Source organism: Dromiciops gliroides, chromosome 2 (assembly GCF_019393635.1).
Source record: "Dromiciops gliroides isolate mDroGli1 chromosome 2, mDroGli1.pri, whole genome shotgun sequence".
NCBI lineage: Eukaryota > Metazoa > Chordata > Mammalia > Microbiotheria > Microbiotheriidae > Dromiciops > Dromiciops gliroides.
In genome coordinates, this window is record NC_057862.1 from 76,529,257 (window position 1) to 76,545,046 (window position 15,790).

Below are 15,790 nucleotides of genomic sequence, written 5' to 3' on the forward strand. Positions count from 1 at the left end.
CCAACCTATCTCTAATCATTTCAAATTTATCCTGTGTATCACCTTGTTTGTAGGAGATACAGTTGTCTGCACGCCGTTTCCCCAAACAGAAGTGTCTTTTACCTTTCTTCGTATCTACGGTACAGTGCTCGCACAGTGCCTGGCATATAGTAGGCACTTACTCTCTTGGGCCAGTGCTTCTCCACTGTACCATGTTGTCTAGGGGTGAAACACCTAAACAACATGCATGAAACGTGTGTTTGGCCTTGTTAAACTGAGCAGTAACTAATCTATCAATGGCCTGCTTATACTCTAGAATGTATTTTAACGACTACATTGTGGAAGGATTACATTCTGTACTTGGCCTCAGAGAACAAAACAATGAACAAAGGGTACTAGTTGACAGATTTAGTCTCAAACTAAGGTAAAACTTTCTAACTATCAAAGTTGTCCCAAAATAGAATGGGCGGCCTCTCCCATCACTGACTTTTCCAGCAAGAGCTGGATAACTAACTGTCCATCTATCAAGATTAAAAAGGAGGGGGAAAAAAAGATTAAAGAGGGATTTCTGTTCAGGTAAAGGGCCTCTGAGATCCCAACCCTGAAATTCATTTTGCTTTAAGAGGCTTAACATTCAGAGAAAGAACTATGGAGTCTGACTGCAGATGGAGGTATACTATTTTCATTTTCTTCCCCCTTTCTCATGGTTTCCCCCTTTTGTTGATTTTTCTTTTGCAACATTGTGGAAATAGTTTAACATGATTGTACGGTGTAACATCAGATTGTTTGCTGTCTTGGGAGAAAATTTTGGAACTCAATCTTACAAAAAGGAATGTTGAAGACTATCTTTAGATGTAATTAGCCAAGGAAAAGCTTATTGACGCAGAGGTTTTCCTTCCAATCCCTTGTACTGAAAAAGAAAAAGCCTTGTGTTTGAGAACACCTTGGGCAGTTTTATCTCTGTTCAAAACTCTGCTAAGGGGAAGCTAGTTCCAGAGACTGTCAAAGCCATATTCTGCCATAAAATGAAGCCTGGAATGATGAAAACATTCATTCATGCTAAGGCTTTCCTGGGAGACAAGACATCGCACAACACACAGAAATATTGCACATCACTCCTTTATTATAATGAACAACAAAAGGTGGGGAGGGGCAGGGTTAGTACAGTTATGCTCAAACTGATGAGGACCCAGGTGCTTGGACATGAGGTGGAAGGCCATGGGGATGAGACACATTTCAACATAAACTAGGGGCATTTCACTGCCACTGAACAGAGCAGGGGCTATAAAACACACAGTGGGATGTATTCAGCCACCCCTTAGAAATCAAGGAACTCACTCCCTTCCCTGATAATCACCAAGTGGGACAAGTTAATTTCAAAAGTCACTAACAACCAGTCTAGAAGGGTCTTTTGTGAAAGCAAATGCAAAAGTAAACATTAGGACATGATCCCAACCTCCCAAATCCATTTTTCTTGGGTTAGGGAGGAAACATCCAAACAAGACTTTCATGATTCATTAAATGACCACCTGGGTTATGGGCAGCTTCCTACGACAGCCCCAGAGGGCCGCCCTACTGGCAGGACTGGCTCATAGGAATAACTGGAACAATTGCTTCTTTCAACTCCCCACATTGGTCACTTCTTACTATGTCCCCATCCCTAACCCCTAACCAGGCCCTTATTGGGCCAAACCACCCAGGAGGCATTCTGACTAATGTGGCTGAGGGCAGGGGCAACAGGAGAAAAAGAAATTGGTCTGAAATAGGAAGAAATGAGAAAAGGAACCATCGGTCCCCACCTGCGGCTATGTGTTGTGATCCCTAAGGCGATGGTCAGTGTGTGGAACAGGCAGGGGAGAGATGTGGAGACAGTGAGAAGGGAAGGACCTGGCTACTGCTGGCGCGGGCTGGCAGCCTGCTTTCACTTCTTGGCCTTGCCTTGGGCTGCCACAGCCTCCATGGCTTTGCGCACGGTCTCTTCATCCCCAAGGAACTGCATGGGCTTGATGGGTTTCAGATTCTTGTCCAACTCATACACGATGGGAATGCCAGTGGGCAGATTGAGCTCCATGATTGCTTCTTCAGACAGACCTAAAAATGCCCCCATAGAGAATTAGAGGCTGAAAGGGATCTTAAACGTCATCTATAGTCCAACCCCTTCTGTTTTGCAGTGATTTCTTCAAAGGCCTAAGTGGCCCTCCCATTAACAAGACTCCATCTCTTGGCTCCAGGCATTTTCTCATGCCTGGAATGCTCTCCTTCATGTCTACTAACTGACTTCCCTGATTTCCTTCAAGTCCTATCCCAACCTTCTTCATTCTAGTGCCTTTCTTTCTTAATTCTTTCCTATTCATCCAGTAAATAGTTCATCTGTACATTGTCTCCCCCTTAGATTGTGAACTTCTTGAGGGAAGAACTGTCTTTTGCCTCTTTTTATATCCCCAGCACTCAGAATTCCTGTTTACATCCAAGGCTTAAATTAAGTACCACTGGGGCAGCTAGGTGGCGCAGTGAATAGAGCACCGGCCCTGGAGTCAGGACCTGAGTTCAAATTCGGCCTCAGACACTTAACACTTACTACCCATGTGACCCTGGGCAAGTCACTTAACCCCAATCGCCTCACCCAAAAAGGAAAAAAAAAAAAGTACCACCTCCTCAATGGAGGAATATAGTAATGATCCCATCAGTTATTAGTTCTCCTTCCTCTTCAGTAGCCCCTGTAATATTCTTGTATACATTATTTTGTCTGTTTCCCCACCTCCACAATCTCTCAGTAGAATTCTAGAATTCTCTGAGAGCTGGGGCTGTTTCTTTTTTTTTAATTCTCAGGGCCTGGCATACCAATCAATATTTATTTAGCACCTACTATGTACCACATCCACTGCTAGGACAGGGGAACATAAATACAAAAAATGAATCCAATGTTACTCCGGAAGAGCTTACAATCTATGGAGGAGAGAAACTTTGTGTGTGTGTGTGTGTGTGTGTGTGTGTGTGTGTGTGTGTGTGTGTGTGTGTGTGTCTCCATGTGTGTCTTTCACTTCTTTTACCACTGCAGTCAAACACTGGTATGTATATATAAAGTTAATTTAAGAAGCAGTACAAGTGAGGGGCAGCTAGGTGGTGCAGTGGATTGAGCACTGGCCTTGGAGTCAAAAGGACCTGAGTTCAAATCTCACCTCAGACACTTAGTAGCTGTGTGACCCCGGGCAAGTCACTTAACCCCAATTGCCTTTAAAAAAAAATTAAAATAAAATAAAAATCTGGGGCAGCTAGGTGGCACAGTGGATAGAGCACTGGCCCTGGATTCAGGAGGACCTGAGTTCAAATCCAACTTCAGACACTTAACACTTACTAGCTATGTGACCCTGGGCAAATCACTTAACCCCAATTGCCTCATGAAAAACAAACAACAAAAAAAGAGTCAGTACAAGTGGGTCAGGGAAGGAAAGAACTAGCATTTGGCACAGGGATCAAGAAAGGCTTTGCGTAAATGGTGGTGCTGAAGGTGAATCATGAAAGAATAAAGGGATTCTATGAGGTTAAAGAGAAGGGGAGGGCAGCTAGGTGGCACAGTGGATAAAGCACTGGCTCTGGATTCAGAAGGAATCCAGAATTAAATCCGGCCTCAGACACTTGACACATACTACTAGCTGTTATTGTAAAAAAATTAATTATTAATAAGTATATCTAACCTGGAAAATTTTATAATTTTGGACTTATGAAAAATTTTAACTATATGAAAAAATATAGGTTTAGAGAAATTATAATTGGGCCATAAGTCCTGCCATAGTCGCCATTCAAATGTGAAATATTTTTAATGACTAGGGCTAATTTGAGGGGCTAATCTGACTGGAGGACTAATCTGGGGACTTTTGACTATTTGGCTATCTGACTTCGTTAATTTAATGTGGGCCATTTATAAAGTTCCACCACACTGCTCCACTCCCAAATTGATAAGCAAAATATTAAGAAGCCTCAACTAAATAATCAAAGCAGAGTTTATTTATGAGATACTATTTAAAATTAAGAATACAGGGAAATAAAATGTACAACCTGACTGCTTTGCAGTGGTCTCTTTCCCACCTGCTATGCCTCAAACTTTTTTAATACAATAAGGGTCTTAGCCACCTCTCTGCCTCAGGGTATGTACTTTCCCTGCTCAGCTACTTTCTTCTAACAGGTCTTAATCTTCACTTTCTCCAACCTATACCCTGTGCTGACTGCTTCTGTTCTCTCCGCTGCCTCCTGTTCAGTCTGTCTTCTGCCACCTTTGCTCCTAGTCCTGCACTGCTGCTCGTCTTGTCCCCGTCTCTCCTTTCTCAGCCTCTCTCGTCCGCCCCCGTCCGAACCTAAACTCCCTTGCTGTCTAACTCTCAGGTCTATATATACCTTTCTTATCTCCACTCAAATCTCAGGGCTTTTTGCGCCCCCACAGACCAAGCTAATCCACCAGCCAGGGCTGCAGTTGGGGGGGGTGCTCTTGAGCCTCATGCGCCCCAGCTTTTCTCCCCCCAGCTGCCTGACCTGGCATCTTGTACAGCCCACGCGGCTTTTTGACTCAGCTGAAGCTGAGGGGGAGGGGAAGAGACCCTGAGGGCCTAAGGCTTTCTAATCTCAGCCTAAAGGTAGGGTCCCCAAATCAAAATGAATTTCCACACTGTGTAACCCTGGGCTAGTCACTTAACCCTCACTACCCTGCCTCCCCCCCCCCAAAAAAAAAGATCATATAAAGAGAAGCAGAAGTCAGCCCACAAGTATTTATTAGGTATTGACTCCATGTCAGGTACTTCACTAAGTGCTAGGGATACAAAAAGGACCAAAACAGTGACTGCCCTCAGGTAGCTCCCATTATAAGACCACCAACAAGCAAATGACTATACATACAGGATATATACAAGGCAAATGGAAGATAAAGCCATAGGAAAGGCACCAGCCATGGGAAGGATAAAAAAAAGCCTCCTGAAGCCAGAAGAGGAGATGAGGAAGAGTGAGGTGTAGAAGTCAGCCAGTACAAAGGGAGGAGACTGAGCGCCAAGCATGAAGAACCATGAAGACAACCAATGTGGCTGGCTGTAGAATGCAGGAAGGGCCAAAATGTAAAATGAGGCTGGAGAAAAGGGCTGGAGCCAGGCTATACAGGTCTTTAAAAGGCAAAATCAAAGAAGCTGATATCTGATCTCAGAGGTAGCAGGAAGTCACTGGAGTTTGAGGAGAGTAACACTGTCAGACCCAAGCTTAAGGAAAACCACCTTGGCAAGTGTGTAGAGGATAGATTAGAGGAGAAAGACTTTATGAGGACATCTATTAGGTCACTGCAATAGTCCAGATGAGGGATGATGAAGGCCTGGACCAAGGTGGTGGCTATATGTGGCAATATGGGGTCAGATGTGTGAGATGTTACAGAAGGAGAAAGGGCAAGATGTGGAAACTGGCTGTTTACATGGGATGAAGGAGAGTGGGGAGTTGGGATAAGTTTTGTCACAATGATTAAATAAGTTTATTGAACTGAACTCTCTCATTTTACAAATGAAGAACCTAAGACCCAAAGAATTGGAGAATTGACATTTAAATTCAATCCTCCAGAGCAAATCCAGTCCTTCCTTGTTCTGAGAGTTCTTTTGCCTTTAAAAAAAACAACTAATAAAAACTAGAATTCTTTGAGGCTACTGACCTATGTCACTCTTCCTTTAGCGGTTTCACTTAACTTAGGTCCTCTTGTACTGGTCCTTGTGTTTACCCAGTTCCTCCTTAACAAAGTTCTATCTGACCCGTCCAACCTGCACCCAGAGCTTTAGTCCCAATATTGCACATCTACATACCCTCAAGATGTTTGACAATCCCTCGAAGACTATTGCCATGGGCTGCAATCAGAACACGTTTTCCTTCCTTGATCTGGGGGACGATTTCCTCATTCCAGAAGGGTAGAGCCCGGGCAATGGTGTCTTTGAGGCTCTCACAGGAGGGCAGTTGATCCTCAGTAAGATCTGCATAGCGACGATCCTGGAGACATATGTTAATTTCTCACCAAAAGTCAAAGAATTCTATAATTTCATATGAATTTAGTTATTCCTTAACCCCAAAGAGTTAATTGTCATTTTGGTGCTATTAGGATACCTGACTTCCAAATGTCAGCTTTTTCTTGTCAAACAGATAAGGGGAGTGAAATACAGCCAAAAAGGAGTCAACTTTTGCACTTCATTATTCATTATTCACTCTCTACTCAAGCCCAGATTCCAAGACACACGCATTTAAAACTTGTGGGCAGGCAAAGGGAGTCTTTGAGGTTCCTAAAAGGCACACAAACCATTCCTTCTAGGTTCTTGGCCTGGCCCCTTGTCAGGTCAATAATTATCTTCTAGTCTCTTTAAGGGACATCCTTGGTGCCAATATACATAAAGGATGTGGTTTTCCAGAGAATGTTTCTAAAAGTACCACATTAAATTCTAGACTGCTGGGAAAAAGGTATAACTTCTTCTGAGATTATATTACTGATATAAACTCAGCCTTTAAGATCTAAAAGAGTATCACTTAAAAACGCTGCAGGAAATTTTCCATCTGATATGATGAGCTCGGTGAAAATAAAAATTCATTTTATTTGCAGAGTGCATCCTTTTAACAGAGGAAATCCCCATAAAATGCAGTAAACTAGAATATAACCCTCTCAGTGAAGGCTCATGCCTGGTCCCAAAGTAACAGAAGATGTGTTAGAAATTGGAGGAAATAATAGGATAGGAAACAGCTAGAAAGAAAGGGAGAAAGAGAGGAAGAAAGAGAAGCAGAGGAGAGAGAGAGAAAGAAAAAAAGAAACAAAGAAAGAAAGGCTAAGTCCGGTTAAAGAGTAATCTAAGCTGGTCAGAGTTTTGACTGTTTTGGTCACTTCTAGGCACAAGAAGTAGAGCATAAATGTTAATACATCACTGCAATAGGAAATTTCCTAAAGAATCATTTTTCATTTGTCCAAACCAATATAAAAAAGAATGTCTGGATTTTTCAAGTCATCAGTTCTGGTGAATGTGGCTCAGCTAAATTGACAAACAGAAATCACTAAATCTAACAAATGATCTAAGTTCCCGACACCACCTATTTTTCTAATTGCACAGTCCCACATTCTGGTCAGCTGACCTGTCCTGAAGCAAACCTGCGTCAGTCCCTACCTTGCTGATGTTGCTGTAGAAGGGGTGGTCGGGCTCCATTGGAGGTGGTGGGATGTCATAGGATCGGCGCCAAATCTTCACCTGGGCCTCACCGTGCTTAGCAGCTGTCTCAGCTTTGTTGAGGCCTGTCAGACCTCCATAGTGCCGCTCATTGAGGCGCCAAGTTCTCACTACAGGCAACCACATCTGGTCAATGGCATCCAGTACTGTCCAAAGGGTCCGAATTGCTCTCTTCTGGACAGAGGTGAAGCAGATATCAAATTCATAGCCAGCATCTGGAAGAGTCCCACATGAGAAGCTGATCAGAAAGAGTGCCCTTAAACTCTACAAGCTTTTGTCCCAGAGATCACTGTATTCCTGAACTACTCATAAATGTTAAAGCCTTTCCTACTCCCAACATTCACTGCAAAGGGTAGAGGTCTACACACACAGTAAATATTTAATCTACTCCTATCACACATGACTACACTTCCTTCCTATCAATATCCCAATGGTCATCAGTTCCATGGAAAGGGTAATGGACTTGGGAGCCTAAATCCCAGCTCTGGCATTTACTAGCTATGTGATTACAAGCAAGTCCCTTTATCTCCATTTCCACCTGTAAAATTATGATACTTGCTCTACCTACATAATGCTATTATTGGGAAGAAAGTGCTTTTTGAAATTGAAAGTGCCAAATGAGTGAGGTAACAACCTCATGAACCCACATTCCCTTCTTCTCCCCAATACAACTCATTTTTTACTAACAAAAAAAGTCTGCCCTTTTCTTTCTTCCCCTTCCCAAATAAAACAAATGCCCTCATGGGGTGGTTACTAACCAGTCTTACAGTAGACAAAAGGAAGGAGCACAATATGAACTATTTCCCTCTGTAAAGTTGCAAGAGACTTAAAGAAATATATAGAATTCCCCTGGATGTTGCCTCACACTGACGTTGGTAATAAGTATGTATGAAATGTAATTTCCTGCCAGTGATTTAGATGAGGGTAGAACCAATGAAAACGAGCAACACAGGGGAAAATGAGTCACCATTAACCCCCTTCCAGTGAAATGGTGACATGTAAATGTAATCTGGGGCAAGTACTTTTCCAATTCCACACCTTCAGCCTTCTCTCTGTCACAAAAAGGTAGACCAGTCACTGGTTAGTAACCTAATTCAAATTCTTACCAGAATGACTCAGTATTTCATAATCAAAAGCTACTGGTTTGCTTTACCAGTTATTTTCACTAGGAACAGAAAGTCTCGGTGGAGGCTAAGGGAACAACGAATAGCTCCCAAGAAACAAATAGGTTACCCAAGAGGTACTCTTAGGTACTCTGAAAAGAACCTACACAAAGCCATTTTCCTTCCCCCAACAAATGCCCCATCATACAAAGATAGTCAAAGTGAAGTATTGGGGAGTAGCTTTAAAGAACAGAAAGCTAGACTTTCATTTATCCCAACCTCTAACCAGCCTTCTTGGCTGTTTGGCTGAAATAAAACTTAGCATTCTGGGTGGGACCTGCAGCTTTCACTGGCCCCACCCTGAGTATTAAAATGAGGGAAGCTACAATCTGCTCCATTTGGTCTAAGAGATGCAAGGCTAATGGTGAATCAGAGCAGTACTGTTCTCTCTGCTAGAGCTAAAGAAAATGGTACCAATCTCACCAGTACTTCAGATTTCTTAGTCATAGCAAACTCTCAGGCCTCTCCCATTTACTCAATGATGGTATGGTCACATTAGACCCATGCAACACTCCCTACTTCAAAAGCAGGATTATTTCCCAGATTTTCCAGAGCTCTGGTTCTTTTTAAAAGGGCCTGCTGTGAAGACAAGAACTAACAAAGAGAGCAAGGAGCCAAATGATTGCTCCAAATACATTTCTTCCTTCATGTGTCAATAACCCTTTAGAATGGTGCTCTTCTTAGATGAAGAGGCAGAAGGACAAACACCAATGGATGCACACATGCCCAAGAATCAAACCCCTTAGACTGGGAACTCTGAGAACAGGTGCTACTTTCTGATTTGTATCCCAAGCACACCGCAGCTACTTAAATGCTTGTTAACTTCAATTATTCTTTGGATTTCTGGGCTACAAGAAGATGTGCGTATTCCAAAGTCGAACAGGGCACAGTCTACTGGAAGGAGAAACCCCATGTGAGGACAAAGAATCCCGTCACATCTGCCTTTGCCCACTGTCCTTGACAAAGCCATCTTCCTAACACCCACTCCTTCCTCCCCCAGATCCTCCCCCCCAGATAAGGGGAGTCAGGCTGCAACTACTGCTGCTGCTGATAGCCAGGGTCACCTTCCCTGACCTAACACTACTTTTTCTTTTCATTTTTTTTTTGCGGGGCAATGGGGGTTAAGTGACTTGCCCAGGGTCACACAGCTAGCCTAGTACTACTTTTCAACAAAGAGCCTGTGCTGAGGAGTGGTGATTGCACTAGACTGGACCTGGGTTCCAGTCCCACTTCCACCATAAAATAGCTGTATGACCTTGGGCACTTTTACCACCTTTCTCTGGGCCTGTTTCCTCACCAACAAAATAGATTGTACTTGATCACAACACAGTCACATGGCCCTGTGACTAACCAGAACCTCCTTGGGTCAAAGGTCTGGTACCTCTATCCTCTTTCCAAAGGCTCCAAGGCCCCCTCAAAGTTTGTCCACCACATGGTGGTGATGGATCCTGGGATCTCTGCCTCTGAGAACCTGAAAGGAGCTCCTAAACCCAGATCCCCAAATGAAGAGCTGTTCTTGGGGTGAAAAACCAGCACCACCTCCACCTCAGGCTCTGTCACTTCAGTTTCCCCATCTATAAGGATACTTGTGGGAGCACCTGGGAATGCAGAGAGGTGTCCAGCTCTAACATGAAAAAGCCTTTAAGACATGGGAGGGGGGGAGGGAGATATGGAGATGAGGAAAGACCTCCCATATCCCATTTCTTTATCAGTAAAATCAAATAACTTATAACCCATGGGAGGGTAGAGGCAGAAATAGAGGTGAAGGGGGAGGTTTAGTTCCCTCAATGTCTCCATCTGTAAAATCAAACAGCCCATCACATAAGGGAAGCCCTAGAAAGGAGGTGGAGAATGAGAGTGGGAGGGGGGTGATTCCAGTTTCCACATCTGAAAATGAAACAGCCCCTAATAACCCAAGGAGGCATTAAGATGGGGGGGGGGGTCAGTTTTCTCATTTATAAAATGAAAGAGTCCATAACAGCCCTATGAGGAGAGGGGGATGGGGATATAACGGGAGATGGGGACAATGGGATCTAGAGGGCCCTTCACTTCCCCATCTATAAAAAGAAACCTAGGGGTCATTAGAATGGAGGTGGGATTGAGATAGTGGGGGAGGGGGCCCTTTGGTTTCCCCCGTTAAAATGAAACAGCAGCCCACAAATAAAGCAAGCGAGGCCATAGGATGGGGATAGTGGGGGATGAGGATAATGGAGAATGGGGGAATAAAGATAGGGGGGAGGGCTTCAGTGTTCTCCAGTTCCCCATCTGTAAAATGAACACCCCACCCCCAATAACTCAGGGGAGGCCTGGGGTGGAAGAGAGATGAGGATAATGGAGGTTAGAGGAAGAGGGGGAATGGTGGGGGAGGGGCCCAGTAGCCCTTCAGTTTCCTCTGCTTCCCCGTCTATAAGATGAATAGCCTCTAATAACTGGGGGGGGGGGGAGCCCTAGGATGAAGGTGGGATAGGGATAGTGGGAGATGGAGGAGTGGGGGAGGGGATCCCTTCGGTTCCCTCCGCTTCCCCGTCTGTAAAATGGGTAGCCCCTAATGGCAGGGGGGCCCCTGGGATGGAGATGGAGGAGCTCGATTTCCCCGTGCCCCCCACCCCGCCACCCCCCTTCCGAGGTCACCTCCCGGGCCCTCCCGCGGCCCTGCCCGTTACCTCGCAGCGCTTGGCCGCCGCGCTTGGCTTCCTCGTGCCCGGCGGGGCTCAGGTCTGCGTCGTACCAGCCGCTGAAGCGGTTCTCCAGGTTCCAGGCGCTCTCTCCATGCCGGATCAGCACCAGCTTATAGGCGGCCATGGCGGGGCAGAGGCTTGGGGAATCGGGCAAGGAAGAGACCGGCAGAGGGGCGAGCGCGCACTGAGATTCAGGAGGAGCTCGTGGCCAGCCGGCTCCTCTATCCTGGGTCCGCCCCGCCCTCGCCCCGCCTCCGCGCCTGCGCACGGAGACCCCTTACGGCTCCGGCCCGCCGGGACGTGCGCGCGCTCTTCCCTAAATCTTTCCGCTCTCTCATCTCAAACCTGTAACCCGGTCGGTCTGCGCATGCGCCCCCTCCCAAGCCAGCGGATGCCAACCTCAGTGCCTACAGGAGAAACCCTCCGAGGGCGTCAGCGCGCATGTGTGAGGAGATGGGTCACGGAGCGCACGTAAGCTCGAGAAGGACAAGGGGACCTTCAGTTCCCAGAATGCCTGGGAGTTCCATCCCCTTCGTGGGATGCCTCTTCTTCCTGACCCCTCTTCCAGCCGCGTGCCCTCCCTACCCATCTGCCTACTGTCCACAGGGCGGGTCTTTTAACTCCTGCCCAGATTCTCTTAAGCTGCTTTGTGTTTATGACCTTGAGCAAATCCCTTCTCTTTGGGCCTCAGTTTCCTCATCTGCTAAATGAGAGGATGGGAGCAGGTGACTCCTGAAGTGTGGTAGGGGGTTAGAATTTTTAAGCCAGGAGCATCTGGGATAGCATGTCCCCTCTGACACTGACCAGCTGTGTGACCTTGGGCAAGCTGCTTTACCTCTCCGAAGCCTGTTTCCTCCTTAATAAAACCTCTAGTACCAGGTACTACCCTGGATGTCTCCCTGGAGTCAGGACGACCTGAGTTCAAATATGACCTCAGACACTTCCTAGCTGTGTGACCCTGGACAAGTCACTTAACCCTGTTTGCCTCAGTTTTCTCATCTGTCAAATGACCTGGAGAAGGAAATGACAAATCATTTAAACAGTATTATTGTTCCCCAATTATATTGAAATATTGTTATCAAAGTGTTTTTTAGGAGAGAGACAAATTTCTCCCGTAAGAGATTAGGGCTTCTTTCAGTAGATATCTGAGATATCTTACTCCCAGTAGAAGAATTCATTCAGTTTATATTTTCCAATATAGTCTAACTTGTCTATCTTCTATGATTGGATAAATGAATTTACTCCCCATCTGTTATGTGTGATGGTCAAGCTTACAAATGTTAAACTTGGGGTGTCCCTTCTTCCTTTAAAGAATAGCAACCATTGGGGCAGCTAGGTGGGGCAGTGAATAAAGCACTGGCCCTGGATTCAGAAGGAATCCAGAATCAAATCCGGCCTCAGACACTTGACACTTACTAGCTGTGTGACCCTGGGCAAGTCACTTAACCCGCATTGTCCTGCAAAAAAAAAAAAAAAAAAAGGAATAGCAACCAGGAAAGAGGCTTAAACCTAAAAATGTTGTCCTAATATGATAATAAATGGAGGAGAGAAGGGAAGTAGGAATGGGGAGAGAGATATAATTTGAAACTTGTAAGTCTGTAGAAGAACAGCACAACCAACCTCAAGGCTCCTTCTGCTCCTCTCTAGGTAGGAATCAAAGTATCTTCTGGAGAGGAGTAGGCAAGATTCCAGAGCTATCTATGCAGCCTCCCCAGGCACCAAGTTTAGACAGCTTTCCCTCCTTATCTCCTCCTCCTTGCTTCTCTGGCTCCCCTCAAATCTCAGATAAAGCCACACCTTCTACAAGAAGCCTTCCCCAGGCCTCTTTAATCTTGCTGCCTTTCTTCTGAGACTACCCCCAATTTATCTTCTATGCAATTTGTACATAATGTCATCTCCCCTATTAGACTGTGAGCTTCTTTTTTGTTTTGCTTTATTTGGTTTTTTTTGTGGGGCAATGGGGGTTAAGTGACTTGCCCAGGGTCACACAGCTAGTAAGTGTCAAGTGTCTGAGGTCAGATTTGAACTCAGGTCCTCCTGAATCCAGGGCCAGTACTTTATCCACTTTGCTACCTAGCTGCCTCAGACTGTGAGCTTCTTGAGAGCAAGGATTGGTTTTCTTGCCTTTCTTTGTATCCTCCATGTTTAGGACAGTGCCTAGCACAGAGCAGGCACTTAGTAAATGCTTGTTCACTGACTACTAGGTTGTGTAGTGATCATTTCTACCCATTATTTCATTCCTATGGAGAACCCATGAAGCCTGAAAGTTTCCTCCGTGGAAAACGATGTGAGATACCACAAAGTAAGAACAAATAAAAAGTCAGCTCAAAATGCAGAAGCATTGGGGCAGCTAGGTGGCGCAGTGGATAAAGCACCTGCCCTGGATTCAGGAGGACCTGAGTTCAAATCCTACCTCAAACACTTGACACTTACTAGCTGTGTGACCCTGGGCAAGTCACTTAACCCCAACTGCCACACACACACACACACACACACCACCACCACCACCACCAACAACAACAACAACAAAAACAACAACGACAAACCCAAAACAAAAATGGTCAATTGAACAGTAAAGCAGCCAACTGACTTTCCTGAAACAATGATGGTGCTGATTTTATTAGTTTCCAGAGCAAGAGGTGAAAGGGGTTGAGCTGGGGGTGTTGGGGGGGGGGGGTGGAGGTGGGAAGAGGCAGCAGGGATGGGAGGGACAGAAAATGGCCAGGCTGAAAATGAGTTTTTGTGGTCCCAAGGGAGCGCCCAGCAGAATGCTTGTTCCAGCCATGGTCTCTTGAAGTCCAGGCTAGAGAGTGGAGTGACTGCAGAGTGGAAAATAACCAGGGTAAAGGTGAGGCTGCATCTTTTATGCGTCTAATAACCTTAGCAATTTTCTAATCCAGTTTAGTTATGATACATCTCTACCCCCAAAAGAGTTTTCTGTCTAGAAGAGGGATAAGACACCAGAAAAAAATAGTTATACCATATATGTCACAAAAATTTCTAAGTCCGACAAAGAAAAAGAAACAGTGAAGGCTCCGAGCCATAGGGAAATAGGTTTATTGAGAGAGGGATCCTGTCACACAATAAAGCCAGTCTCAGGTCTAGGACCCAAAGACCCCGAGCCTAGGGGATCCACAGGGTTTTGTTTTGGGGGAGATCCAGAGTACTCCCCTTTTTCTTTTTTTCCCCTTTTTTTTTGCAGGGCAATGAGGGTTAGTGTCAAGTGTCTGAGACAGAATTTGAACTCTGGGCCTCCTGAATCCAGGGCAGGTGCTTTATCTACCCACTGTGACACCTAGCTGCCCTGATCCACAGGGTTTTATTCCCCTACAGGGTTGTAAAGTATTTATACACTACTAACTTTAGGTACACAACAGAATCAAAATAGGGCATATCTGCTAGAAAAAACACTTAATGCAATCAAAATAGTTCATATCTAAAAAAAGAGTCACAAAACACAAGTAAAATAGTGAAGAAGAGCCATAAACAGCTGCTGCCACAACTGAAATATGTGGTTCTGTATATGGTCCTACCAACTTCAGTAGGTGACTATTTCTGATTGGGCTGACTCAGGAGTTACTATTCTTTTTTTTTTCTTTTTGGCAGGGCAGTGAGGGTTAAGTGACTTGCCCAGGGTCACATAGCTAGTAAGTGTCAAGTGTCTGAACCTGGATTTGAACTCAGGTCCTCCTGAATCCAGGGCCAGTGCTTTATCTACTGCGCTACCTAACTGCCCCCAGGAATTTACTATTCTTGATAGTTGACCTTTTTAAAGTTGTGGACTTAGCTGATAATTATGTGTGGTTGCAGAACCATTTCAATGTAATATGTGTATAGCCTTACTAATAATATCTATCTTACCTAATCTATTATTACTGACTTAATCTACTAATAAAAATATCTAAATACATTAAATCACAATTTTAGTCAATATATTGATTATTACCATAGTTAAACCACTTACATCTAAGAGATGGAGAAAATCTCACTCACATATAATACACCCTAAATGCAATAGAAAAGTGCAAGGTGGTGTGTGAAATTTGGAGTGAAAGGATGCTGATGTTATTGACTGAGGGGATTGGGGGAGACTTCCTGGAGGAGGGGGCACTCAAGTTGGTCTTTAAAGGAATGGCAGGAATTCAACAAAAGTGAGGAAGAAAGGGCATCCCAGGTGCTAAGAGCAATGTGGACAAAGGTAGGAGTGGTGAGGGGTGGCAGAAATGTGCCGGGTAAGTTCAGATGGTAGCCCCTGAGGGCTGAACTACTCCCCACACTGTCTCCTGAAAGTTAGTCTATTTTTCCTGAAATAGAAAAAATGGTCAATTTTGAAAAGGTTTCTCAAGAGAAGTTCATTGAAATAAGTAAGCATCAGGGAGCAGACTCCACATCTGGCCCTCACTGACATCCAACACTAAACTTAGAGCCCCCAAGCCGGAAAGACTCCCTATAAATCAACCACAGCCTTACAGGCCTCTCATTTTTTTCTTTACAGAAAGTTTTTAGGATTTCCTCAAAGACTCCAGAGTTGATAACCTTGAGCCACAAGCAACACCAAAGGTTTGCAGACACCGGATCTGTGGAGTAAACTGTTACTGAAACCAACAAGAATGTCCACAGGCTCTGTGCAAAGATAATAAAGTCGGCCCTTTCCTCTCTTTTCTAGAATGCCAGTCTCTTTGGTTTTCTTTGTTTCCTTCACAACAGAATAACCCTTTTATCAAGTGTATGCAGTGAAGAACTTGATTAAAAC

The 15,790-nt window shown here is 44.8% G+C and overlaps 1 protein-coding gene across 1 annotated transcript; it reads right to left on the minus strand.

Annotated features, from left to right (window-relative positions):
- Nucleotides 1–1,647: 1,647 nt before the first annotated feature.
- PGAM1 (phosphoglycerate mutase 1) lies at nt 1,648–11,291 on the minus strand. The gene is made up of 4 exons (XM_043984556.1): nt 11,023–11,291; nt 7,137–7,411; nt 5,802–5,982; nt 1,648–2,070 (listed from the first exon to the last, which is right to left on the minus strand). Exons 1-4 carry the CDS (start codon nt 11,159–11,161, stop codon nt 1,901–1,903), a joined length of 765 nt encoding a protein of 254 aa, XP_043840491.1. The 5' UTR covers nt 11,162–11,291; the 3' UTR covers nt 1,648–1,900.
- Between the last annotated feature and the right edge of the window lie 4,499 nt (nt 11,292–15,790).

Bases quoted from the DNA above. Each gene is read 5' to 3' on its own strand.
- PGAM1 (XM_043984556.1), bottom strand. From the start codon at position 11,161: ATGGCCGCCTATAAGCTGGTGCTGATCCGGCATGGAGAGAGCGCCTGG. The intron at 5,983-7,136 runs GTAGGGACTGAC...ATATGTCTCCAG, and splicing joins TCTACAGCAACATCAGCAAG to GATCGTCGCTATGCAGATCT. The intron at 2,071-5,801 runs GTATGTAGATGT...GGGCATTTTTAG, and splicing joins GATTGTCAAACATCTTGAGG to GTCTGTCTGAAGAAGCAATC.